This window comes from Parus major, chromosome 2, assembly GCF_001522545.3.
Source record: "Parus major isolate Abel chromosome 2, Parus_major1.1, whole genome shotgun sequence".
Classification (NCBI taxonomy): domain Eukaryota; kingdom Metazoa; phylum Chordata; class Aves; order Passeriformes; family Paridae; genus Parus; species Parus major.
Window position 1 is genome coordinate 43,408,229 of NC_031769.1, and position 27,982 is coordinate 43,436,210.

The window sequence follows — 27,982 nt, forward strand, 5'->3', positions numbered from 1 at the left end:
GCAAATATTCATTATCACCGCTAAGAGAAATAGATGCTGTAATATTTTTCTGTATTGTTCTGTCTTTAATACAGCCTAACATCTTATTCGCTTTCTTGACTGCAACTACACAGTGAGCAGATGTCTTCATCAAGCTGCCCATGGTGATGCCTAGATCGTCCCCTTGAAAGATCACAACTAATTCAGACTCATGTCACTTCTGCCAGAGCATGTATGAGTGGTTTAAAACCTTTCCAGTATTTATTGCCTTGGTTTTTCCTGTTGACAACTCACCTGCCCCTGATTTGCCAAGTTTACAGAGTCATTTAGAGGATCCTGGCAATCACCATCAACCCAATAACTTCCATGGGGATTGGCTTTTGCCATTTGATGTACTGAAGTCTTCAGTTTCATGTATATAATCCACTTTTCTGGTCAGTGAGTAGCATGGCAAGCTCTTACTAACTTTTGCTCAGTCTGCTGTTTTCTATTCTTTTTCATGTCTCCTATTTTCTGTACTGAATTTCCATTCTAGCTCAGTTATGGCAATGAAGTCATGTTAAATCTGTCTGCTTTATTTCAAGTAACTTGCCTACAGAAAACTGTTAATTAAAATACTGTCGTAAGCTTCCTTTTTTAATTAAAACAAACCACTTATTCTCTATATCTTTCAGAGTATGGACAACCATAGCAAAGTGATTCAAACCATAAAAACTGGCTGGTACAATAGAACAAATTTATTGAGAAAAAGGCAAAAGATGTGTATAGTTTCCCAGAGCTTAACCTCACTGGTTTCAATGAAGTTTTTTCTGTCACACGAGGTCAGTTTCATTAAAATGTGATTTGAGATCATGTCACTTCAATTCTAGGTGTGACAGCCAGAATCAAGTGCCAGTGAACAAGCCCCATAGAAACTTGTTTTAAATTTCTGGCTTATTCTCCTCTTTATGGCAGAGATCAAGCAGATGCATTATTATTACTTAGTCTTTGATCAGCAACCATGTGAGCTCTGCCATGCTTAATCTGATATACCTGTAGTAGTATTTAACTGGATATTGAAATTGCATTACAGTATTTGAGATGAAGCAACACTGGAGGTCAGGCTTTGTCTTTGTGGTTTGTTTCATCTCTTCATTCTCATCATCTTGTGCTTTAAAGAGCATGGAGCTGTAAATGATGTTGTCTTTAAGCACTGACTGCATTTCCCAGTCATGTTATGTTTACAGATACAAAGGATGTGTTACAAGGGCAGACTCAAGCCTGGTAGGATGTCCAGCCTGGGCCTTGAGAGTTGCATTACCTCAGTTATCAGAGTACCACATCCTAGAGAGCAGCTGCCTTCGTGTACTAATGATGACACTAGGTTGAGAACAATGTACCTTGGATTTTTGCATCCAAATATCTGCCTCTGTTAGGTGTTCTATTACAGCAGCATTCTGTCAAAATCAGTCCTGGCTGCTGGGAGTTGATTAAGTTGGCCAAGGGAGTTTGGATTTTTTTTTACTTTTTGAGGACAAAAACAGAGCCAATGAATCTGAGAGTTAGAATGTAATACTTCATAGCCTCTCCCCTGCCTCTGGAAGCCTCACCTCTGCTGGTACTCACCAAAGCCCTGTCTTGCCACTGTAGCTCCGTACTGTTACTTACTGACTGCCCAGTAACCTTCAGGACTGACAAGTTCTTTGACCGTGCACTGTGTCTCTACTCTGGGATTTGGGTAAAGGGCAAAGTGGCTTTGGAAACTGGCATGACAGTGTTTTCTGAATAATGGGCTCTGCTTATTGTTTTTCCTGGAACTCAAAACTCAGCAAAAAAATCTCTTGATTTGACCTCTCTTTGCCCTAGAGTATTGCCTCCTTCTTCTGTTCATCTACATTACCATGCCAAGGATTTCTTAGTTGCCTGAATTATTCATCACTTATTTAGAAAGCAGCAGGAAAGAACTCCCAAGTCTTGATCATGCTGCATTTTTTTTTGTCAGGGCTGTAGTATCACAAGCATTGCAAAACTGCCTACCATGTACATGCAGTCTCCTTCAAGAACTGAAACCTAGAACCTCAGAGGCTACATGGGAGCTGAATTCCCACTGAATACAGCAAAAGGGAGGCAGTAGCACTGTTCACAGTACAACACAGCTCAGCTAAGGAAAGGAGTAGTTGCATGACTGGTAACATTCTAGCTTAAACAAAACTGTCTTACCTGGACAGCAGGATCTAGCCTAAAGCATTTCATTTTTTTTTAAGGAAGAGATTACTGAGGGAAGAATTGTAAGAGGATCTCTCTGTAAGTCAAAAGGGGGGTTAAAAAATCAAACCTGAATTTGTTTTCAGCAACATACCACAATGCCTCAGCACCAGACTTAATGTGAAGAAATGAAGATAACTGTGTGCTCAGTGTAGTGCAAAAGAAATGATACTGTCTGGCTGGGAAAATGGTTTGGCTGGGAGCCTGTGGAGCACAGCAGAAAGTGTTTAAACAAAGTTCAATATGATCAGTTTCTGAGAATCCCTGTGTGGCCCTCACAGTTAACACAGGAACCTAATGGTGCCTGTATATTTATATAATTATGTTAATAGTCATAACTTAAGTTCAAAACCTGAACTATATATATTTTTGTCAGTAGATTTTTTTTTTTTACCCTGGTTTACCTATCATGGCTTCTGCATATGACAACTTCTAACTGTGCAGTGCACACACCTGTTGTCCTTTTGTCCCATGGTAGAGTAATGGTATTCAAACTCTGTAAAGCACTTTCGTGATGTTTCCTGTGAAGAAAGCTGAAGAAAATAAATTTATCTTAACAGTACCAACTGAATTTCCATCTCCCAAGTTTGTCTTGCTTGTGTTGTGTTTCCCCGTGTGTGGCATACGGACAGCGGTGCGCTGGATGTTTGAAGCCCAGTGCAGAAGAGGAGCTGGCTCTGGCTGGAACAGCTGCCTTCTGCTTCTGTTCCCCCAGCACTCCTTCACTGTCCTGCCTCACCCCTGGCTTTAAACCAGTGTCAACGAGGTCAGAGAACACTGGAGAACATGCAGCACTCAGACCCCAGGTTACTGGTTTCACTGGGGGTTGGTGTGTGCCTGATTTAAGCTGCTCCCCCTTCTGCCCTGCCCCAGGATTCACAACAGCTGCAGGAACTCTGTGGCTCCAAGACTTCTTTTAAAGCTTGAGTTAAGTGGGTCAGGGAGTGGGTTTTATCTATAAAGTGAGAATACCAACACTACCCTTCCACAGTAGCTTCTGTGAACTGGGAAGAAAAAGTCACAGGAACCTTAGGTCTTCCCTGGTAATACACCTCTTTCAAATGCCTGCAATGCAAAGCAGCACTTCAGAGGTAGAACAGTGATATACACAGTTAATTCAAAATGTAAGGCATTAACCAGCAGCATTATTTTCAGTATGTGCACTTGGAACAAGTTGAAGACGTTTGATGTCCACAAGTATCAAAAAGCATCAAGCTGTTATGAGACAAAAAAACCCCAAAGCAGGTGATAAGACTGTAGTCACAGCCAAGCCCTCAGTGACAGGGGCACAGATTTCACTTCTTTAAAATAATCAATTCCCTCACTTTCATTTGCACTCCTTCCTGACAATTCCTTCAGGTCATCCTGACAGCAGGTTGCAGAGCTCACTGACAAAAGATCCACTGCACTAAAGCAGAAAATCAGAAGCACAAAGTACAGCCTTGCACATAAAAAAAAAGCTGCTTTTCTGTTCTCTCTCACCTGGAGATGCCACAACTCGGGTGCCTTGTCCCTTCCCCAAGCAGCAAAAGGTTAGTTCTGCCTAGCCCAGCCTGACTCTGCAGGTTCCACAGGGCTTAAACGCTTGTGGCTCAGTCTTGGGTCCGCAACAAACACTGATGCAAACCCTTTCCAGAAAAGAGTATTCAGCAGCTAGAAAATAAACATAAAATGCACCCTTGCCTTCAAAACAAAACAAAGGTAAATTAAATAGACTTCAGTGTTACATGTATTTTTCCAGACAACTCCACTGGTCGTGTGTGAGTGGATGCTGTGCTTTTCTGTACAAACAGGCTGTAGTAATTCCAGATGCTTAAACAGTGTTCCATGAGAACACTTTTGCCCAGACTAACATAGTGCACTCATATACATGAAGTTCAGTAAATATAGGCCCAGACTTCACTGTTACTGAAAAGGTCAAAGACTTTGTCAAATATTGTGGTTGTGTGACTAAGAACATTTCCAGTTGCCAGAAGCTGAAGTCTTTGTCTGGCTCTGATTCTTGTCACAGACTCAAACAGGGAACATGGTCAAGACAAACTTCACCTCTTGGTTAACAGAATTGTGTCTACAGTTGCTGAACAGATTCATCAGCATTCAGGATGGCAGCAACAGCACCTGTAACCTACAGAAATAGCTTATTACATCCTCCATTAGTACAAAAAATTACAAACCAGTTCTTTTTGCCTAGTTTCCCTCTTCCCTTCCAATAGAAAATACCAAAAGATGAAAAATTAACATAAAAATCTATATAAAAAATATATGGGAAATGCAATGTAATTCTCATCAATTGGTATTTTCCCCACAACACACAGATGAAAGATGTGATATGTTTTTTACAAATTATTTCTTAACTATTATTATACAACTGTATCCACAAAAAAATCACTAGTCTAGTGATGGGATAGACTGGACATGTTAAAGTATGTTTTGGATGAATTCTTGCCATATTTTTAGATGCTACTGCTAACCAAAGCAATCTTTCCTATAAGCATTACTGCAAATTTATTTTAATCTTGGGACAAGTTAAAGGTGAACCTCAAAGCTTTTAATTTTTTGGGCAAGAATGAAAAAATAGAAATATGAATTTAAAAATGTACAAATTAAGAACAGAGAATATGCTTAGTGTATTCTGGATCGCTTGACTCTGCTCATTTCTCCCAGTGCTTTTCTTTTCTGGGATAATCCGGTTCCAAGATCTGAGTTATTCTGAAGGTAAGACACAGCTTCTGGCAGGCAGTAAGACTCCATAGGGGGAGGTGGATCCTTCAATAAAGAAAGGAAAAAAGACTGGGTAAGCTCAAGAAGAGCAGCTTCTGAGAGAACAGAAGCAGATCATTAGTTGTCCAAACTGAAAATAATATAACAAACATTACACATTTTAAATACGTTTTGTAAGCAGCTCCCTACCCTGCAAGAGACACCACTGCCAGCACCAGAAAAAGTCATGTCAGAGCATAAATTGGAGGCCACAGATCAAAGCCCTCATGACAGGCACTTTGTGGCCTCAATTCCTGGCAAAGGAGGCCTGTGACTGCTAGAGCAGCTGTCCCCTGCAGGGGGCTGGGGCAGTGTGGCAGGTGGGGAGCCCTGGGTGTGCCCACCTGGATGAGGTAGTCAGCGATGTACTCGGGTTTGAGGCAGTTCACTCCCTGGGCTGCCGCCTCTGCCACGTTAACCCTGGAGTCATCTGGCTTCAGCTTACTGAAGTCAGCAAAGAGGTGAGTTGCTTCTTTAAAGAGAGATGCAGAATGGCCAGAAAAAACCTACAGACAAAACAAGACCCACAAAAGTTGTGTTTCTTCCCCAGGACAAATGCAGTTGATGACCTTTAAGTTTACTCATCAAACTAAGAGAAACCAGTGGGAAATCAAATACACTTATAGCTGCATTCTGTACCATCACATACCTGTCCAAAAGGGTGATCCTTCCCATCAGAGGAGGGCACAGAAATTCTGTCCTCAATTCCCACCACCACTACTGACTTGTGTAACCTCAGACAAGCTGCTCTGCCTGACCACTTGCAAAGTGAAGATGACAAAGCTTTTTCCTCCCACCCTTTGACCATATCTCAGCTACCCTGTGTAAGCAATTTTGTTCATTAAGACCTTTTACTCACATAAAAAATGCCCAGCACAGTTAAACAGAAAGAAAAACATAATTAAACAAACATATATGTATTTCATTTTTTTTTTTCATAACAACTACATACTTTTGCTCCTCCTGACTGAAGAAGGCGCTTGAATCCTGCTTCCTTAGTTTGATCAACGTTCAGGATCACTTTCCAACCACTGAAAGCTCCCTAGATAAATGACAATGCAGTCAGAAGTATGCTGCTACTGAAAAAGTGCAAAGATTTAACTGGTCTATAATTTCTCCCTTTTGAGAATATCCATCAGATGAAGACTTGCAATTACCTAGTTTTGCCTTTAAGTATGCATGCCAGAAAAAATACCCACAGAACATACAGCTATTGGGCCACAATCAGCAGCTTGCCACCTAGCCCCCCTTAAGGAAAGAGCCTTGCAGAGAGTATGCTTTCCAAAACACCAGACACTGCCAGAAATTCATCTTAAAAAAACCCCAGTGACTTGCAAACATTTTCCCCTGTTCCCCCAGCATGCACTTGGTTACATGAACAGCATAGAGGGCCAACCGGCTGCCTCCTACAAACACTTAGTGTGGTTTCCATGGGGGCAAAGGATGGGGAGGATTTGTTACAAGCATTTCTTTTAAAAAGGTTACTGTAAAACACACACCAGACTTTTCCTGACATAATTGAAATGTCACCTTTCAATGAATCCTCAGCTGCAGTGCCTGATTTGAGAGGAGTCGAAAGGCTTTGGGGAATTCAAAAACCTCACTGAAAGACTATGAAACCAGTAACCAGATCTGGTTTCCTAGCAGAGCTGACTTAGGTTAGCTCTCCAGTCAGAGCTCTGAAGAATAAACATCATCTTCCTGGCTGAGGGACATTTACATACTTAAGTAGCCACCTTCCAGCTGTGCAAAACATGAACACTGGTTCAGAGGAGACTAAGACTTTTAACAGACCATCACAGAAACTTTTTTAAAAAACAAAATTGCTTAACTACAATATATCAAGCCAAGACATTTTGTTCTTGATAACAAGACAGGCTACCTTCCCCTGACATTGAAGTTTTTAGTTTCTTGGTGACAATCCCTATCCTGCCCATCCACACTGTACAGTTTACATTACAGGAGTATCCATATACCTCAACAATACCCGTTTCTTGCCTCCCTTTATGAATTTTTTTCCTCCACCTCATGGCTGCCAGTGCTAGTTTCTTCTGGTTTACATTGATTCCAGACAAAACATTAAGTACAGATTTACTTCCCCACTCATAGTCTTCTTCCTGTAACAACCATAAGCTTGAATTACAAAGCAGTCCTGCCAACTTTACCAGCAGAAATAGATTTTAATAGATTTTAAAATCCCACACCAAATAGAAAATAAAAATCCCTGAAACAAATCCCATCTCACTCTAGCTGTATATATGGATTTTATCTAGCCCAAACAGCTCTAGGCAAAATTAGAGATATGGCTCTTAATTGAACATGTTTATCTAAATTAACTCATGTTTTATGTGGCATCAAGCCTTGTATACAACCTGATTCTTCTTGCAGTGATACCTACAATAGAATTCAACAGTAGGACAAAACAACTCACTACACTGGATACCACTGATTATATTTCTGCAGTGTCTTCCAAAACAATTAAAGTTAGTTTTAATACATAAGGATATGAAGCAGTCTACAGGCATTACTTTAAAGTTATCCTGGTCAATGTAAAAAAAACTGTCTGAGCCAAGAGACCTGCAAAATTAACAGTTAGGAAGGCACTGGAAGAGGTAGAGTTTAAAAATATTTATGTACGTGGTCATAGAATCGAATTATTTAAAAATAATATATGTTCACCTATTGAAAGAATCTAGATTTTTATTTCTGGTTTAACAAGAGCCATGTAAATTTAGCTCATAACAGTGAGAATTTACCAAAAGGTATTCAAAGACTAGATTTTAAGAAGCAATTATAAAAAGCATAGGTATTTCATTTATCTTATATCAGGAGTTTGGTGCAGGACTAGTTTTCAGACAAAGCTGGCCAAAAACTTCTCAGATTTTGGATTCTCTAAAACTCCCATGGCTTGGCCACCCCAAACAAGCTTCCTAGTAGTGCAGAACAAAAATAAATGCAAAAAAGTGAAACACACTCATGTCCTCGTGATAGGGTCACATGCCTGAACAAAGCTGCCAGCTCCTCTACACGCCTCCAGGTAGGAACGATGAAGCACCCACTTTCCAGCTGCCATCGAAGCCAAGAATTTTTCATTCCGAAGAGGATGTCCCACAACAATGTGTGTGCAACTCGGATCAAAGTACTGTTTCTCAAGTACTGTTCCACCTTGAATTGAGGAATGAATTGGATTCAAATTATCTAAGTGTCATGCTACACACAGAAAGGATCAACTCAAAGTGAGAATTATTTGAATTCAGATGAAAACTCAGCTCAAATTTGCATTGAGAGTATTATCATTGAAATGACATGGGCAGAAGCAGCTAGGAAAGAGCGGCTCTGTAAAATGTCACAGCAACACAGACAGGAATGAGAGACACCAGAAGGGAGCCCATCCTGGGCACTCCCAACAGTAAAGAATGAGGCTGTTGTAAAGACAGCTAAAAGAAAACTATCAGAAGACAAAACCATTGCTGTTTTATGGCAAAGCTGATCACTTGCATAATAGTAATACTATATTCAAAGAGCTGCTCACAAGCACAGAAAGCCATAAATTTGAGACCTCAAATCAGATGAGACACTAACAGAAGCCCTTTCTTTTCCACAACAAGCCACAGCTGAGCAGACACATACAGACACATATTATTCTTTGCATTTCACAAGTATCTGGTACCTAATTCCTCAATCAGATGGCAGTAATCAATTCTTTCTTGAGGATTAAGAGAAGACAGCTGAAATTTACGGAGTTTTTCTATTTCTTCATCAGCCTTCTCATCTTCAGGAACAACCTAGAAATACAGAAACAGATTTTGAAAACATGACAGAATGATTAGGTTGACAGCTGACTATTTCTCTGCCAAATATTCTAGGTTGTATATAAATAAGTTTTCCTTTATCTGGGAAAAGCAGAACCAAACCTGTCAGTCACTTGACAAAAAGCTTGGATCTTATCAAATTATCCTTAGGCTCCTGCTTGAACATCCTTTTGGTTTCCCCTTTCTTCAGGGCACAGCTGAACTGATCTGTCATAACAAGTAATCCTTCATTCACATCCATGGAATGCCAGGTTGAACACATGAAGAAATCAGCACTGATCTATCACACTGCCTCATTCACCTTCTATGAAGTTGGAATACTATTTCCACTAATATGACACATTATTCCTCTAAAGACACAGAGCTGCTGAAACTTTGAGCATCAAGCGACACACTGCAGGTGAGACTATATACTCATTTTCCTTTCCCTTTCCAAGTTCACAATAAAATAGAATTTTAAACCAGATCTTGGCAGAAAAATAATTTCCCATTTGTACCTAAACATAAAATTCCAGATACCACCAAAGGAACAAAGGCCTAATTTTTTTTCCATTATCCTAACATGGCTGGAGGAGTTCCAAGTAGCACACATAGTAATTCTTCACTCCAGAGCTTGCCTTAGCATTCCAGCACTTGCTAATGGGACAAAAAGATTTGTTTGTATAAACAGACAAGCTTTATATTTTTTGAGCAAATATTATTTGTTCAAAATCTCGAAGAACGGGGGGTATTGAAAAGAACAGAAAAAATAGAACTGCACAGAAGTAATCTACCTCAAGATTTTAAATGCAGATCTGCACATTTTATATTTATCATCAAATTCAAAATTTCTTCAAGTATTACTGCATCTTTCAGAACACAAATCATCATAAATACTTTTCCACTTGACAAACCTTTTCTTTGGGCTCTGGTGCCACAGGAGGGTTAGCCAGGGGGAAAGCAATGCTGGGGGCCTGTGGCGTGGGGATCAAGTTATCCTTAATTGGCATTTCAGGATCTCTACATGTGGGATTCTTTAGACTTTCAATCACATGTCCATCCCCAGCCTCAGGAACAGCTGTGAAAGCAAAGTGGTACTGCATGACTTGCTTTTGGCAGAAAATAATTATGAATAAAGTAAAAGATATAATAAAAATAAAAAACCCACACAATTGCTTCTACAACATTTACAGTTATATTTCACCTGCCTTTCACAAAGATGTGCTTCCTTATACCACAAACCACCAACAGCAAAATTGCAATCATGTCCCTGAATGCCTGGCTTTTAAAGAAACACCTGAAAACCTCAAATGACCTGATATCTTCAGCTAAAAGGCACTGATTTGTTTGAACCAAAAATCAGTTGAATGGAATTATCTAATTTTCTTCAACCTCCTCTAGGACAAGATCAGTTTTCAGGAAGACTGCTGCCACAGAAACTCTACAAGTAGATTGAGGGAAGGAATTGGTGGCAGCAGGGAGAGAGAAATATAGGATTCCGCTATCTCAGAACAGAAAGAAAGCAAACCAGATGAAAAAAAATCAGGTTTTGGCAGAAAAGGTATCTTGCTTCCTTAGTCCTAGAAAGAGATTTTAGACTTCAAGAAGAGCAGGGAACATAAAGTATCTTTACCGAATCCTGACCCAAGCGTGTCCATCAGCAACTTGACACATCTTTGTTTTTTGGATCCATAAGTTAATCTTGTACCCCAGTTTTTCACCTATAAATATTTCCACTACAATGGAAAAGATTTTTATCATGGTATTCCCATTTGAATTCCACTATACTTACCTGAGGGGCTACCCAGAAACCAGCTATGGTTCAAAAAAACCAAAAAAACTTGGAAAATTTTACGGAGTGTTTCAGTGTTATTTTTGGAGCCACAGTAGTCTATTTTTAGACAAGCACTGCCTTAGTGTTTGATCACAAATTAATAGGAAAGCTTCTCTTTCAAAAACAGCAACACAAAATGGAGCTCAAAGATGTGAAATTTTATTTTTTTAGCATTTGAGAAATGCCAACAATGCTCCCTTTTTTTGTAAGTAGAACTCAGATGCTACTGTATTTTAAAAGTCCTAAAGACCAAATGGACTCTGTTGCTTGGAACAAGGATACGGCATTTCTAATTTTACCTATATCAGCCATCTCTGCATCAGGAACAGATCCTTTGATCTCATCCATGTTCTTACTGGTGTTACTCTGACCTTGCTCAAGGTACTGGGAAGGACTATTAGGCCACTGAAGGTTGCTGACAAGTCTTGCTCTCTCTTCCCTCGCAGTAGGATCATCCCAAATGATCTGCTCACTCTGGGATGGCTCTGTGTTTGTATCTGCCAGTGCCTGGCGGGACTGCCTAAGGGAAAAACCACAGATACCTTACAGACTCAGTTTACAGAAGACCTCCATTCTAGAAGGCAATGTGTTAATGATCACATCAACTGTGGCATCCAAGTGACCTCATTATTAGAAATTATGGCTGGGAAAGGGAAAAATTTCAGTGTAGAAGCTATTCTAGCACCCTGGCTTTATGAATCTAAGTGTCAGCATCACTGAAAATGGAGCAACCAAAAAAATGGTAGATATTTTTATTATGTACATATTAATAAGTTACTATAAAATCAGCATACCTTACTCTTTATTAAGACAATTTATTTGCAAATAAGCACCAAGCTAAATGAATAATTTTGCAAGGGCTCCATTACTGTCTTACTGCACATCAGCACTGACGGAGTTCAAATCCTATTCTCCATTTGGAGAGAAAAGAAAAATCAAAGAGAAGAAACATTCACAGACGTGCTTTGCAGTAATGCCTACTACCTCTTTATGACCTATGTAAGCATTCATACACACTTTCTTCAAAATGTATATGAACACAAGGAATCTGGAGAAAGAAAATAAGCCAGTTCAAATCCTGAACATTAAAAGCAATCATACTATTCTGGTTTTTTTAAAAAAAACAAAGATACTGTGAATTAATTCTGAATTATTTCTGACTTTACTCAGCACATCCAGTTAAAGATTCTGAATTGCAGGAGAAGCAACTCAAGCACCTCAGTAGAAACAGACAAGACATCTGAAAACCCTTGAGACCTATCCAAATTTCAATGACTGTCTAAATACATGCAAGGACAAAACAAGATACATTTAAACACAAATCTATACCTTAGGGCTTCCAAGACCCTACTGCGGCCATTTCGCACAGACCGTGCGCTATCAGGAGTGGCTGGAGAACCATCAAAGCTGCTCCTGGAAAGGGATCTTCTCTGTCCTTGTGGTTTCACTAGTGATGTGGCAGACATGAGCTCCTGCAGCTGCCTTTGGAAGTTCTCCCTCATTTCTAGTGCTTGGGTTAAAACTTAAGAGAAGAAACAAAACTCATAATATCACAACTCTTATACTGTAACAAGTGAAAAGTGAAAACCTGCTCACTGTTTCAATGAAAACTGAAAATCCAGTCAACCTCCCTCCTCCAGCAGGACAAAGACTATACATTAAAACGAGGAAAAGTATTTGGGTAAGAATATCAAGGAAAACTACATCTGCCCTAAGTCACCTATTCTTAGACACAAGGAGAAATCTCCATTTGGCTCACTTCTGAATCTCCTTACACAATTTAACTCAGATCCACAATTCTTCCATAATACATTTATTTACTCCAAAACAAAAATATTTTCCATTAAAGATGAACTTCAGTGTTTTAAAAACAAAGAAATGGCAATTAACTATCTTCCAATGAATGATCATGATTTTCCTGTGGGCTGTCATGATCTTTAAAATAGAGAGGGAAACCCTTTCATGGCATCCAGCAGCAAAAAAAGCTAGCTGCACTTGACCTGTATATTAATATGCTACCTGAAGTTTCCAGATCTTAGCATTCAGCACCTGGAACTACAGCGACTCATACTGATAGTTTGATAGCCCATAAATATTCTGAAAAAAGTGATTTACATTTACCTCCTTTGGATTCACTTGCTACAATTTGTTCTTCCCCTACAGGGACTTTTTCCTTTATTTGGTCAGTAGTTACATCATCTTCAGCATCATCTTCAACCACTGGAATAATCTAAAACCAATGAAGACAAGTAAATTTCCCAAACACCAATTTTTTTCCTTGCTTTTCAACCATGTCTGACACTTGTATAAATTCTGAAGATCATTAATCTTGCCTTAAATTTAACCTTTCTGCTACTGCAATGACAGTAGAACAGTGAACATTAGCATGGGTGACAACTCCTATTCTGCAGTCTTAATGTCTACTAAAGCAATTCACACCTCAGATCTCATGACCTAAAAGAAAAGACATCCATCTTTTTAAATTTGGAATGCAAATCCTGAAATGCCTGTGTTTTCCTCCATCACCCTAGAAGGTGAATATTACAAATGCAGAAAAACCTTAGGGAACATCTGCAATAGCTACTATTAATCACTAGCTAAACCTGATTCAGGACATTGCTGAATTATTATCAATGTTTTTATTACTATGTTAATATATAACCATTAACTGAATTCAAATCACTTCATGATTTGATCACATCATGGCATTCCTACCATACATCATACCTCACTTTCCTCTGCTGCTTTTCCAGCTGAAAGAGGTTTACTGGAGGAGGAGAACCTGATGTCTTCCACTGCACTGATGTCCAGGCTCATTTTGGGATTGTAAGTGTGAGGAAAGAGAGATTCAGGAAGCCGTTTACATTCTCGGGCACTCTGTAATAACATCAGTTAATAAGAGAAAGATGAGCAACTGATTGAGATAAAATTTCACACCTAAACATTAGAAAAGTACAATAAAAACACTGTCATAAGAAGTACTTCACATAAGAGGAAAAAAGAGGTTGCCATTCTGAGAAAAATGTAGTGTAAGTGGAAGAGAATCTATTTTCTCCTCATGGAGAACAAGGTAAATGTACATCACTGAAAAGAAATCAATTTATTAATTCAAAGCAAGATGCAAAACATCAGTCCTTATACATGTTTAGTATAAATGCATTCAGAAAATCCACTGCCATATAACTGGTTTTAAGCCTCCATTTCCCTTTACTTTTAAATAGGGAACAAAACAAGTTTCATACCGCTAAAAGCCAATGTTCTGAAACAATATGTATACCCCGTTCTTTAACAGATTTGTACTCCTTATTGTTATCATTCTGTCCTCCCTTATAGATGAAGTGTGTTACTGTTTCATCAAAGCACCATCTGGAACAGAGAAGAAAATACAACTTGAAGATGGAATTTCTATTAAAAAGTATCATAAATCCAGTCCAGAAATCGTCCTGTCTCTTGTTCAAGTTAAAGTCGTTTTGCTTATTTTGCTATGCCTCAATAAACAATGAGCCCACTTTCTTTGCCAGAAAAGACAGCATTCAGTTCCATGACAGCAAAACTTCAATGTGTTTTGAAAGCATTCCTGAAGAAAATAAAACTAAATAGGATAATTGTATGGAAAGTAGGGGTTTTGCTTTATGTTTTATTTTTATTTAAGTGGAATTTTAAAACAGTTTCTGAATAGAATGCATGATCTAGGATAAGAGCTTTTTCTTTTGTTGTCATACAGAACTGCAAGTGAAATACCAACCCTTGAGGCTCAAAACAAAAATGAGGACTGTTAATTTTTGAACTGATAAAAACAAGTATTAGCTATTTAATCCAGGTATCTTCAGCATTTCTAAGGTACTACATAAGGTTAACTTCCTTCACACCATGATTAATAACACTTACATAAAAGTCAGTAACAAAACACATAAATCAGATTATTTAGTGGAAGCAGAATTCTGTCTTAAATCAAAAAAGTTAGTTTGTAGTTTCTCTTCATGACAACCTATTTTTCCTAAGCTTTTCTAATAACACTGACTTAGCTGTGCTTACAATCTAGAAAATAATCTGTTTTGAGCCAGGGAGAAACATACACAAATCCACTTTAGATTCAAAATGTAAAATATAAAGCAAATGTTAAACCATCCAAAACCTAAATTTCTTTAAATCAAAGGAGAAAAAAAAAATCCGCAATTCAAGAAGACTTCTGGACTAACAATCTTTCTGTGATGGATTTTCAAAGAACACAGGGACTGAGTATGTGGCAGGGAAAAATGGCTTTATTTCACATTACAAGTGGATGACTTGTAATGTTGTTTAGGATGGTGAAATCTAACGTTTAGCTGCAGCAAAAGGCATAGTAGGATGCACAGACTCAAAGTTATTAGAATTCACATCATGCAAAAGCTCAGAAGCCATTGTATTGGCTGATACCTGTAGTCTGCTCCAAGAGAAGCTGCTATTGCATTCAGCTCCCTTTGCCTCTTATTAAGTTTTTTACTAACATATATAACAGCATCAGCTAGAGGCTTGGGCTCTTCTTCCTGGTCAAACAGCAGGGATAAAAACAGGAATGTCACAATTGGAAGGCTTCTGTATCAATAACAAAAGTACTTAAATATTTAGTGAAGCATATAGTAAAATATACAGTGACAACAAAGGTAAGATAAACACACTTCCTCTATTTTTGATGCCCCCCTACCCATGCTCAAACCCCAGCATTATTAACGTACCATGCACTAGGAATGCCAAGACAAAAGATTCAGCCAGTCTCCCTAGAACATTCTCTACTCCTTTTATCATGGGCTGCACTGCAATAAAGGAATTGTCAAACCTGATGCTACTGAAGTACTTCACTGTAGAGGAATGACAGAAGTAAGACTAAGGAGCTACAAAACAAAAAGTAGTAGCCTTCCCCTTTCCAGAGGTCATTAGCTTTCTTGCCCCTCCTCAACAGTAAATGGTGCACTAACATGGCAAGCAATACATAAATCCTCCCTTTCCTCCTACACCTTTTTGTTTTCTCTCACTTGTCTTCTCCTATTAAGCACAGAGGAAGGCAGGAAAAGAAGACATACTCATTAATAAAGAACTCTGAATTTTAGCCCAAGACAAAGTATCTAACCCTGTTCAGCTAGAACCTGAGACTTTATTAAGTGGCATCTCATTCCAATACTACAGAGTCTAAATTGGTACATATTTATATGCCATGTTGCTTAGCAACTGCTTAACATTCAAGACAGTAGTGCAGATAGTAGAAAAAGGTTTTAAAATTCTTTGCCTTCCATAAGGAAATTCCTCTATCTTACATTCTTTTCACTGTCATTGAAGAACACATAATCATATGACTTTGCATTCAAATAGATAATTTCAAATAGACAAATTACAATTCACAAATTCCTTTGTAACTTAATCACAAAAGAGAAAGCTTTTTCTTAATTAAACTTATGCTCCAGCAACTAAAGCCCTAAATTTCCTACCACTTCTGGCTGTGCAGCAGCCAACTGAGGGCTGGCAGTAAGAGCTGCTGCATGTGTTGTGCTGCTTGCCAGTGCCAGTTTCAAGTTTCTGCTGATGACTTCGGAGAGAGGTGTGCTCAGTTTCCTGGTTCTTTGTTCAGGACCTCTAGGAGTTTCCAGAGCTTCCAGAGCATCCTACCAAAAAACAAGAAGAAACTGACTGACTTTCATGAGCACCTTACAAAATTCACACTCAAGTGCAAAATTTACAATTATAGTAGGACTTCATACTCCTGGACCAGGACAGCAAATAACAGGAACAACTACCAAGTGCATCTATAGTACCACTGCTCAAAAGCTGTACAAAGCAAAGCCAATCCTAGAGTCTGCACAAGCAAAACAAGAAGACAACCGTTTATTAATCTCTCTGTTAAGTGCCATCACTGAGAACTGCTCTCAGTGGGAATGTCAGCAACCAAACCCAAGTATTCCTAACCCAAATCAACTACTTTAAGGTATTCACACCTTGCCCCACAAGAGTTGCATGTAAGTATGCAATTTTACCTGCACCTTTAAAACAGCATTTAACACTGTCCTTTTTTATATAAAATGAGAAGTTTTGGTCTAGAATATCTTGCTTTTGAAAATTATCAGAGCCTTCACTTCCTGAAACAGAACTAGCTAAAGAGAACACTGGATTCTTCTACGTTTGCAACATATTTTGTCCTACTGTGGGCAGAGGGATTAAAAAATAAAACAGAAAATCCCCGACAACAAAACAGACAACCTACAAACAACCCCCCAAAAAACCTAACTCTGCATTGATCTTTCAATTAAGGCCTGGAAAATTAAAAACAAATCTGAAACCTACCAAAGCACATTTGAGTCATTCAGGAGCTCTTCCAGTGCAGATACTCCCTAAGTGTCAGGGGGTTTTTATTGCTGCATTTTCTAGCCTACTGTGGTCTTCAGAATAGGACATTCAACCCAAAACCCCACACATTTTTCAGCTTGCCATAATAGATTGGTAATTACTCTAAAGCTATTACATTAAAACATGCCATTAAAGCAGCATTCCATCAGAAAATGCAAACACTCGTTTCCGAATACCTAGAGCAATTTTAAGGTGCCTTGTCACATTTATCAGTCTCTAGATGCAAAGGACACAGACTGGATACTGTCTGAGGTGTAGGACACACAAGCATATGATGCAATAAGCACAAAGGAGCTTTACTAAGGACATTACAGCACCTACTATTCAATAAATTTAGTCCACAAGCCATTAACTAAACTGTATAAATAAAGAAGCCAGTGTTCCTGGCTTTATTCAAAAGGGAAAGTCTGTATGTGAACAGCATAAAAATAAATAGAAGCACAGGTTTCTGTGCTGTTTTAAGTTTATGCACATCTTAAATAGTACTGGCCACACAGACTAAAAAGTTTGCAAAAATCACCTTAACATCAAAGGAAGGCTTGAAAAACTTGTCTTCGGAAAGAAACTTGGATGGTGTGTCAAGATTTAAAGATGATTCTTTCTGGAGTGGGCCCCCTTGTGCAACAGGAGTTGTCTTCCCAGTATGATGAGAGATTACAGCTTGGAAAGCTTTACTCTGGAACCTGTTGATATCAAGGGGGGTCACAGCTCCTTTTTTTCCAGCTTCAAGGAGATAAGTAGGCTGTTCTAAATCAGGAACTTTAACAGGTGCTGGTGTCCTGCTAAGCTGAGTAATGAAACTCTCCGTATCTTGAAAAGAAACAAAGAAAACATAAGCAAGCAAACTGGTTTTTCATTTGAACACACACTCTTATTTAAACAAAAACCATGAAGAACTGAAGAGAGGGGCATCAAATCATTGCAGACTAACAAGTCTGCAGGCCTAAAATGGATCTCTCATCAATTGCCAAGCAAGTTACAGAGCAGCTTATGTGCCAAAAAGGATGAAATTAGACACTGAGCTTAAATCCCGACTAATAACCACAAGACCCCACTGGCTCCACCAGATTTGCAGCAAACACACAATATCATTTCTGTAGTCACAACTCAACAGCAGGAAAAAATATGTCTGCATGTACAATCTGGTCTAATGGAATGTGTCCGTGTCCATGGTAAGAGGTTGGAACTAAGATGATCTTTAAGGTCCCTTCAAACTCAAACCAATCTGCAATTCTATCTTAATATTTGAAAAAAATATCCTTTAGCTCTAATAGTTTGAATGTGTTAGGAAAGAAATTTTCATCACATCTGCCTTCTTTATCGTGAACAAACAGTACAATGACACAATCATATCCCTTAATTTGCTGAGAACCAACCTTCAGCCTCTGCATTTTCAACCAAGAATTTGCTTTCATCTGCCCTCTTTCCTGTTCTTGCAGACTGCAAAAGCCAAGCTACAGTGACTGCTGGCAAATTCCACTTCTTTGCAGCTTCATACTTGGAGCCATTCGGCTCTCTTACCACAAGATGGGTACTGGCAAACATTCCTTTTTTTGCACTGGCTTTCCGCACAAAGAATTCTTGGACTCTATAATTAGATTGATAAAACATTCATTTAGTCATAAACAACGTTAACTGAGAGAACATTTAAACTATTATAAACTGTATTCTCACAACAGAAAAAGAACCAGTAGAAGTAGATATTTAAGGCAATCTACTTTGCACTTTACAACCTAACCTGCAGAAAAGAAAAAATCCCACAAATGCCCCCCAAAAAACTCCCACAAGCCCCCAAAACAACAACAACATTACACAGTAAGGTTTTGCTTCTACCAGCATTGAAAATATTTCTCATACTCCAGCAATCCTCTAGCAATATCCCATTTTCAAATCATACACTGGGCCTAACATTCTTCATCAAGGTGAATGGAACAGGATTGCTTCCCTTCTGGAGTCAACAAGCATCATTTCTAAATGGACAACAGGTATTTTTATATTACAGTTTTTCTCTTATCATCAAGGACACAATCTTGCAAAAAGATACTAGGACTGAGAACTCATCAGCAAAAAATTTAGTTCAAACAGGCTACAAACCAGATCAAATGATACTTGCTCCAAGCTATACAATTTTGCCATGTCACAATAAAACATGCTTTTCTTAAAGTTTTTCAAATATCTTGGTGAACTCTAAGTAAATAGGGCACCATCTCTTAGGAGCTGGGATGGTGAATGAGGTTCACCAGGCCTATGAGACTGAGCCAGATAGTACTGAAGTGGTCCTTTCCTAGACAACCAAAGAGCAACTTGGAAGGTCACATCTGAAAACCTGACTTTCGTTGATTGGTTCAAGAGCAGACTAAAAAGTTGCTGAGACTCAGTTACTGGGAAATCAAAGACTGAGTATATTCTGGTAGAAATTAGACTATGTGAGTGCTGACCAGATTTCCTTAAAAGAGAGCTAAATGAAAGACCTATATAATGATGTCTCATTGCTTCAGCACCAGGTTTTGTAAATCAATGGAGCTTTATATCCAATATTTGTACAGAAGAAATGGAACGCATAATGGCAGCACATCGGCTCTTTAAGAACAAGAACAAACTATGACAGGAGAAGTACCTGGCTCCCAGGAGTCCTGCCAGATAAACAAGGGAGTCTCTCTCTGCACCCGTGAACTGGCTAAAAGAAAGAACACAATCTTCCAGAGGGGTAGCTCCTTCCATTACCAGGACTGGTGTGAAAAGTGGATTGGATCGGAGATCTAAAAGGGCCTGCTGTTCCGCACATGTTATCTTCAAGAAGGTGAAAGACATAAAAATGTAAATCAAGCCAAACAGTAACAAAGCCAACAAGATTTCAGCAAATCTACAACAGCATTTATGGACTCAACAATGAGCAATCCTCCTTCCGTCATCACACCTGAGACAATTTCCCATTGGATCAGACAAACGCTTTTTAAACCAAGTCTGTTTTGTCAAGTTTGACATACTGAAGCATTATTCAGAACTTTTCAGTTACTAAAGTTCCAGCCTGCAGGTTTCCAGTTTAGTGCATGATCTCAGGGTCTGTATAGATTTACTTCACAGGAAGTTACCTAATACTGGAAGTTACTAACAGCAGGTAGTCTATATCATGTGCCTGCTCTTGCCAAAATATCACATCGTTATTAGTTAATTAGCTCCTTCTACAGTTCATTTAGACAGAATGCTGTCAGACCTCATACAAGCCTGGGTCATGACAATGCAGTCCTATTTAGGGGTCCTGTGGAAAATGAAGTGAAACAGGTAAGACACCCTACAGATGCAGAGGCTTTAGCTTAGCACATTTCAAATGAAATGAGGCTAATATCTCAGTATCTTCTTTATACCTAAGCCATTAATAACTGCATTCTGACAAGACAAATTTCTAATACAGGCACTTGTTTATTTGGGAATTGAAAAAGTGGAACTCCCTTACCAGCCATGTATTTGTGACGACGTCACCAACAGTTGCCTTCACAGTGCACCCTAATAAAGGTACCACAGCATAGTCTGCAATGGTTCTGCTCTGTGGTGGCAGAACTTCCCCAGCATTCTCCTTTATAATATCTGCAATGCAGGACTCATCCTCTTCACCAAAACCCAGAAGAAGAAATCTCTTCCCAAAAAATAAGCCTCCTTCAGCCAGTGCAGAAGACTCTGCCAAAGACCCATTACAGACAGGAGGCTGATTCTCTCCTTGGGCAGTCGAGTTAGTAACATCACTGAAGGTTCTGGATGTTAGTTTTTCAACTTCATCTGAAAGGTTAAAGAAAAATAAAAAAGAACCAAGCATGATAATTGTTTGACAAGAACATCAAATACAACCCAAAACAGTTTCATGAAGCAATTACAGGATTGTGCAGTTTTCAGTCAGGTTTTAATTAAAAATTGTTCAATATAGGCCTATTTAAATTTGAATTCTGAAACTGTAAAGTAGAAGTTAACATACTAGATGTGGATAATTTTTGAATAAGCAAATACTGCAAGCTCAAATGCTAATTATGAACAGTTAAACTTTCTACAGTATGCTGAACCTAGAACATACCTAGTGTAGAATAGTTATTTACATATTGAGAGAGGAAGTCATCTTCAGTAGCTTTCTGGTGCTTTATAATGTTCACAGTGTCTTTCTTCAAGAGACCGGGTTTTTTGGGAAAAATTGACTTCATTCCAGGTTGTTCTAAAATTGGATTCTCTAGCAGCTGGTAGTTTAGAGGGATATAGTGCTCCACTGGACAAAGACAACCTTTACCAAATGACTCCAGTAACCACTCTGCTGTCACTATATTAGGCCTATAAAATAAAACATTACACAAACAAGTTACAGCAGGTTTCAGACCAAAAAAACCCCAGTATATTCACACCACACAAAGTCTGTAACTCTAACACTAAGCAAGCTTTGGGCAATTTATAACCCTTAAAAGACTTTAATTCTTTCAGTCTGAGAACTGATCATTTTGTAATTATTTTCTGTAATATAAACTATATCTGCCACTGTTGCATTGCCAAGTTCTTCCTCCTCAATGCACTAATAAATACACATTAATTGTGCATTAACAAATACACAAACATCTCTTTTTACCAATAAGAACATTTGCTTTTCTACTTGCTGAGGTCACTCATGGTTACCCAAAGATACAATACTGAAAAGCACATGTGGACATACTTATTACCACTAGCTCTAAGCCTTCTCATTTAAATCAAGAATTACTTAGTGTTTTCAAATCAATATGTGACTCCAAAGAATCACACAATGGTTTGGAAGGAAACTTGAAGATCGTCTAGTTCCAACTCCCCTGCCATGAGCAGGGGACGCCTTCAACAAGACTAGGTTGCTCAAGAGTCCATCCAACCTGGCCTTGGACACTTACAGGGATGGGGCACCACAGCTTCTCTGGGAAACCAGAGAAGCCTCACCACCCTCACAGTAAAGGATTTCTTTCTAATATCTAAACTAAACTGCCACTCTTTCAGTTTAAGGCTATTCCCCCTTGTCCTGTCTCTATATGTCCTTGCCAAAAGTTCCTCTCCACCTCCCTTGTAAGCTATCTTCAGGTACTAGAAGGCTACAATTAGGTCACCCCAAAGCCTTCACTGAGTCTTCTCAGCCTATCCTTGTAGGAGAGGTGCTCCATCCCTCTGACCATCTTGGTGGCCCTCCCCTGAACTCACTCCAACAATTTGATACCATTTTCTATGCTGGGGACCCCAGAAGTTGTGGGAGAAAGAAAACAAGGTATAACTAGACCTTAAGCAATACAGTTATCACAACCTGTGAGCTGTCTTGTCCAAAAATTGTTTCAGCTCATTATTATTTTCCCCCACAATGACATGAGTAACATCTTCATTAAGCTGATTAAATCGAACACCACCACCACAATTAATAAGCCTTCTCATCTTGTCCAACTTCCTGCCACTGAAACCACAGAGATAGATCTACAAAGAGAACAGAGCAACAAATAAAGCCTTAAATATGTAAAAAAAAAAGAATAAAAAACAAGAAAAAAATTTAAATAAAATGTTTTGGTATAATTAGTTTCAACTGCTGCAAAACACAGAAAGTAGTGCTGCAGCTTCTGAGAAGCAGCAAAAAAATTAAGCATTTATAAAGATTAATTTATCTTTGCAAATTAATCTAGCAAAGCTTCAATGTTTACTAACAGAATGCCCCCTTGAAACTGCATGAACAAAAAAAAAAACAAACCCAAAAAACAAATAAACCCACACAGTAATTCTAGAACTTGTTCACTCTAGTGTATAAATACAGATGCCTATGAATATAAACTTTTATACTTCTACTACGTATTTAATACAATTACATTCACACATGCAGGTATGTAGACACACACACAAGCAGATGGACACAAAATAAATCCAGTATTTGTTGCTGACATGGAAACAATTTACCCAAGCAGAAAGTGCCAGTGCTTTAACATAGTTGCTTTCTCATTGTTAAAACCCAACATTTCAAAGTATACACTGTTAAACATACTCGACACCCATCTAACAAATCTTCAGGGGCTTGAAAAGAACTTATGTCCAAGTTCTCCAACTCATCAGAAAGAGGATCCAGTCTGCTGTTCATAGCTGAAGTACATGAAGTTTCATTAACACCACTCAAATTGATATTGGAAATGTGGCTGACATCCGAAAGGGTATGATCTTTAAATAAAAATAAAATTAAAAAAGAGGGATTAGATTTGGCTCAGCTTTCTCCGCTGCTTCACTAAAGAAACTACAAACTTGCCACTGATGATTTTGTGGTGCTAAAATGAAATGTAAAGTTTGAAGAATGAAAAATACCAGGTAAGTAAAACCTTTGCTAAACCAAGAGGTTTCTTTAAACACAGACTGATCATCATCTTACTAGAGAGAGTGCTGATGCATCTTCTGTTTATTTCCTAAAGGATGGCACCTGTGACACAGCAGCCAATGAGACTTGTTTTCAAAGCTGTTATTCCAGTTTTGTGGCCACCTAGTAGAAATACTTTTTAAATTAAACAGGACTCTATTGTAGAGAAATCAACTCTAATTTAAGAGAAGCCAGTATCAGGTGGATGCACATTAAAGCTGGCTGTATCTTTCAGGCTACCACGTATGCTTACAAAATACTTTTAACTTTTTTAGCTTTTCCTGTTAATAGCATGGGATAAATAAAAACAAGTGTATAAAAAAATAAAATAGAAATAAAAAAGGTAACATTTGTTTCCCCTCCATCCTTAAGACTGCTGTGAGATTAAACTCATTACAGACACAGTTTTAAACTGTAAATGTATGAGCACTTGTGCTGTTGTAGGACTTAAAGATATACACTTGACTTAAAGATGTCAAGCAGACAATCATACACCTGATTCGAGTTTACTTTTTTAACAACCATCCACATGTTTGAAGCCTATGCATGTTGGGATATTCAATGTGCATAAAAGCAATCTGTTATGTTTTAAGTTTAAGCTGAATCTAGAACCCAAACTGTCAAACCACTATTTATAAAATCAAGCACCTTACCAATCTCAAAATAGTTTTTCCTTCTTAATACAAATATTTCCTACCTTACTGAAACACATTTTAAAATATCTTACAAATATTTCCTACCTTATTGAAACACATTTTAAAATATCTTACTTACTAGGAGGCTTGATGGTGTCATTCGTAGGTGTTGATGTACTGGGTGCATTACATGGTTTTGATCCAGCCTCTACTTTATACATTGCCTCATCCTGACAGAAGCCTTTCTTGATGCTGTCAGAAAACCACTGCACAGACACACAGTGCACATTCCACTTTTTGGCACATTCATACTTCTGACCTTCCAGATGTAAACAAAGTTTAAAAAAAAAGGTCACAATCATTAAGAGACTAAAACATCAGTGATTGTTCAAAGATGGCTGGACATTAAAAAATTTTACAAATTCAAATAACTCATAATAATAGACAAATTATGTAATACCAGACTGTTGATAAGCTGCTTATGCTTTAATTAGAGTAGAAAAATCTCATGGATGGCTAACTCATGGTATGACAAAGCACTAAAAAAACAAAAAACAGAAAAAAGCATTAAAGCTTTCAAGCACATAAAAAACCAAAAAAAAGTCAAAAAGTCCCAGCATAATTTACTGTATGCAAAGAGAGGGAAATCAAGGAAAAAAAGAAAACCCTTCCTTTCTTCTCACAATAAAATTAAAATCCTTTCATCTTCCTAAGAGGAAGGAAAAGGAGCTTTCATTTTATCTTAGCAGGGAATTTGGAAGGCACAAAGAATAATCAGTTAAAAAACATCAGGTCACAATCCAATTTCAATCACGGTACAAATTAAGTCCTATCCTGCTCTCCCAAAGGAAGTTTTTCTTTTCTTTATCCCCTCTAGGATTCTCCCCTTTCCTTTCTTTAAATACCATCTATATCTTTGGATTTTTTTCCTCTGTTCTCTTTCTCATGTCCTTACAGTAAAGGTGCCCTTTGTTACTCTTTCCATCAACAGTGATTACCTAAAGAGAAGCAGTAAGAGCAACACTGAAGCAAACACAAGCACAGTTCAAGCTCCTGTGCTTACACACATTCACACTACTTCAACTCCAGAAGTGAAAACAGCATTTCTTCCATCAGTTTTACCTTTTGGCTCTTGCACTATGAGGTGAGTGCATTCATTCATCTTGAGCTGCCCTGTGTACTGCCCACCGTGTTCAGTAGTGAGGCGCTGCACTTCTTTCCTGTCAGAGCTGCTTAAGCCAGTGACACAAATCGTGCAGCCCAGAAACACAGGACAAGCGTAGTCTTCCATATTAACATCAGTATACCTCATTATGCTACAGGAATGAAAGAGAGAAAGTAGTTATTTTGCAAGTAAAATCAACTGGGAAAATAAATTAGTCTGTACATAAAAATTACCACTACCAAAAACAAAATCCGTTTTGTTTTTTTCATACCCTTGCTGAGACTTATCCCACAATGTCTTAACCCAAGAAGGAAGCAAAATAGGTTTCTTCAGGGAAGCAGCTACCAAGTATTTCTTGCTGCCAACTTCTCCAGCTATAAGGTGAGTTACTGACACATTGAGGTCTCTATATACACATCCACCCATCATTTGCACATATTTATGAACTTCTTCCTGGATGTGGGAAAAAATGGAGCAAATTATCAGGGGAAAAACGAATCTATGTGACAGTCATGTCCACTTTATACCAAAAACCATGGATTTCACTTGTCCAGGATTTCCCCAAACAATTGTTAAAAAAATACTAAATAGATAAATATGGAAACCATAAAAACATAACTATAATTTCCATTTTATTTGCACACTTATGATAAGCTGAACATAATATAAACCCTCAATTAAAACATAATAATTACGCTGTATGAGCAAAATTTTGCAGATGGTTGATGTTTTAGGTAGTATTACAAAAAAGGAATCAGAATAAAGTAAATGCATATAATCGTGTTTGATGTGTATTAATACATGAAAAAACTACACATAGTCTACAAGCTACAGAAGACTTGATGGATCTAGACACAGGCACAATGAGACATACATGCTCTGACTGCTGCCTTAGTAATAAGCCATGCAAAGCAATTATCAACAATAACCAGCTGAACAATCCATCCTTGGGAAGGCTTTACCCTCACATCCTTCTCCAGGCTGGTACAGGACACCGTGACATCGGCCATGGTCATGTTGTACACAGGATACTCGGCTCTTGGGACACATCGCTGCGACTGCATGCAGTACAGAACTACCTGTGGTCCAACAATCCTACAGCCAAGCTGCAATAAAATAACAGGAAAAGCACAAAGAAAATAAGCAGAGGGTGCATTGGCATCAGGAAGGCTTTCCTTGTCCTTGAATTCTGAGGAAGGAGGGGTCTTTGGTCTGTCCTCCACCTTCTCTTCTAGAACCTCCAGGTAGCTGACAGTTTTGTTTTTACTTTCAGTTCTGGATTTTCTATACAATCCTTGTAGATTTTCTGGCCTCAGTAAAAGCAGCTGATGCTATGGCTATGGCCAGGAATTCCAGCTAGCCTATCTTTGTCCACTAGACAACTCCTTGCCGATTCAAACCAAATCATGTTTATCAGGAGATAAATAGTGTAAGAACCAGCTCAGGGACTCCAGCAGAATCAGAACTGACCATACTGTTTGCTCTTCCAAATTACTGAAAATAATCATTATGCTTTGCTGGTTACTCTCTTCCCTAAAGACAGGATGAAGTTCACACTGCTACACAGTGCAGGAAAGAACATGCAGGATGTAAATATGGACATGAATGCTTCTAAAAAGAAAGAAGAGAGCTCAAAGTAAGTTGCTGATGTACCTTTTTGAGATGACTGAAACCCGCACCTCTGAAAGGATCACAAATGTAAAGTGATTTATCATTTTCTTTTATATTGAGTACTGATTCTTCTTCAAGGATCTGGAGATGTTCTTCTGACTGGAATTCTTTTATAGACTGCAGGTAAATGATACATACAATAACATTTATTTAATTAGCAAATAATTAATAAAGAGGCAATCCTTTGCAAGCTAAACAAGTGCACATCACTGAAACAGCTCACAACCAAGCTACCATGAAAACAGGTATTGGCAGAAGGGCTAAAACACCTCATGGGTGTCCCCCTCATTCCCTTGAGTCTTCACAATATTCTGACTTAAATATTTGGCACAGAACCCTTCAGGACCCGATCCTGCCATGCACCTATATGGTGCCTTTGGCTCCCAGTAACCTCCCAAGGTGTAAAACAATGCACAGTGTCCTTCCAAAGATTGTGCTTAGATGAGCGACCACCATCCGGGCCTTGCAGGCTACATGTCCCGTTCCTACGTGTCACTGGGTCTTGAAATTGAAGTTATTTCTTGAAGTTCTCCAACAAAACTGTTCTTGTTCGACAAGCTTTATTACACACTAAGCACCTCTGCTATAGAAACAGTTTTATTTCCAAGTGTACACATGTAAGTTATCTTGTTGTATGTTACATGCAGCTAACTCAGACACAGAAATCACATGCCAGTTCATCAAGCTCACACAGGTGACCAAACCCACTTACCTCAAGAGCTTTAGAAAAATACTCCGAACTCCCGGAAGACTTTATGAACTTCACAAAAAACGGCTCCTTACTACTTCTCATCCTTCAACTAAGAAGCAAAACCCAGTGAGCGCCCTGGCATTCCCGCCGCAGCCCGGAAGCCCTCTCGCCCCTGTCCCTGTCCCCGCAGAACCACAGGCCCGGCACACACCGCCCGGCCTCGGCGGCACCGACTTCAAACAGGAACGGCGGGGTGGGGACTGGCGGGCCCCCAACCGATTAGCCTCTTCCTCATCGGGAGGCTCGTTCCCCACGGGGCCCAAAGCCCGCACAGAAGCACGGAAAGGTCCCTGCTGGGCAGGGTGTACCTGACGCTCCCAATCCCCCCACAGACCCGACTCCTCACCCGCGCGGGAAAGCGGCGGTTCCGGCACTGCGCAGGCGCGGGGCGGGGTCTGCACGGGGAG

At 38.9% G+C, this 27,982-nt stretch overlaps 2 protein-coding genes across 6 annotated transcripts in view; one reads left to right on the forward strand and one right to left on the reverse strand.

Moving 5' to 3' along the window:
* The window catches only part of CDV3 (CDV3 homolog), a 28,212-nt gene extending 14,175 nt beyond the window's left edge, over nucleotides 1–14,037 (forward strand). The window contains exons 4-5 of one of the 2 annotated variants that reach the window (XR_001519500.3): nucleotides 8,986–9,195; nucleotides 13,942–14,037. Coding sequence is in view for 1 of the 2 variants with exons in the window: in XM_015618138.2 (XP_015473624.2) it covers nucleotides 75–99 (25 nt within the window). In the remaining variant the exon portion in view is untranslated. Of the gene's footprint in view, nucleotides 1–74; nucleotides 2,786–8,985; nucleotides 9,196–13,941 lie in introns of those variants that run through there. The other variant, XM_015618138.2, reaches the window with a different exon arrangement.
* Nucleotides 699–27,972, reverse strand: TOPBP1 (DNA topoisomerase II binding protein 1). Of its 4 annotated transcripts, none has more exons than XM_015618136.3 (28): nucleotides 27,922–27,972; nucleotides 27,537–27,624; nucleotides 26,807–26,941; nucleotides 26,116–26,259; nucleotides 25,425–25,606; nucleotides 25,111–25,304; nucleotides 24,128–24,307; nucleotides 22,994–23,163; nucleotides 22,274–22,437; nucleotides 21,047–21,294; nucleotides 20,438–20,757; nucleotides 19,601–19,773; nucleotides 18,360–18,571; nucleotides 17,504–17,793; nucleotides 16,071–16,244; nucleotides 15,025–15,134; nucleotides 13,851–13,974; nucleotides 13,336–13,485; nucleotides 12,730–12,838; nucleotides 11,938–12,130; nucleotides 10,980–11,128; nucleotides 9,689–9,852; nucleotides 8,654–8,768; nucleotides 7,985–8,148; nucleotides 6,960–7,100; nucleotides 5,936–6,025; nucleotides 5,328–5,489; nucleotides 699–4,989 (listed from the first exon to the last, which is right to left on the reverse strand). In XM_015618136.3, exons 2-28 carry the CDS (start codon nucleotides 27,615–27,617, stop codon nucleotides 4,846–4,848), a joined length of 4,482 nt encoding a protein of 1,493 aa, XP_015473622.1. In that variant the 5' UTR covers nucleotides 27,618–27,624; nucleotides 27,922–27,972; the 3' UTR covers nucleotides 699–4,845. The 4 variants fall into 4 exon arrangements, with proteins under 4 accessions (XP_015473622.1, XP_015473621.1, XP_015473623.1 ...); XM_015618135.3 differs by having other exon boundaries at nucleotides 10,908–11,128; XM_015618137.3 differs by lacking the exon at nucleotides 699–4,989 and having other exon boundaries at nucleotides 5,353–5,488; nucleotides 5,934–6,025; nucleotides 10,908–11,128.
* Between the last annotated feature and the right edge of the window lie 10 nt (nucleotides 27,973–27,982).

Excerpts from the sequence above, each read along its gene's own strand:
- TOPBP1 (XM_015618135.3), bottom strand. The coding sequence starts at position 27,617 with ATGAGAAGTAGTAAGGAGCCGTTTTTTGTGAAGTTCATAAAGTCTTCC. Across the intron at positions 16,245-17,503 it reads AGCCTTCCTTTGATGTTAAG|GATGCTCTGGAAGCTCTGGA; the intron begins GTGATTTTTGCA and ends GTTTTTTGGTAG. Across the intron at positions 13,486-13,850 it reads CAGAACATTGGCTTTTAGCG|AGTGCCCGAGAATGTAAACG; the intron begins GTATGAAACTTG and ends ATGTTATTACAG.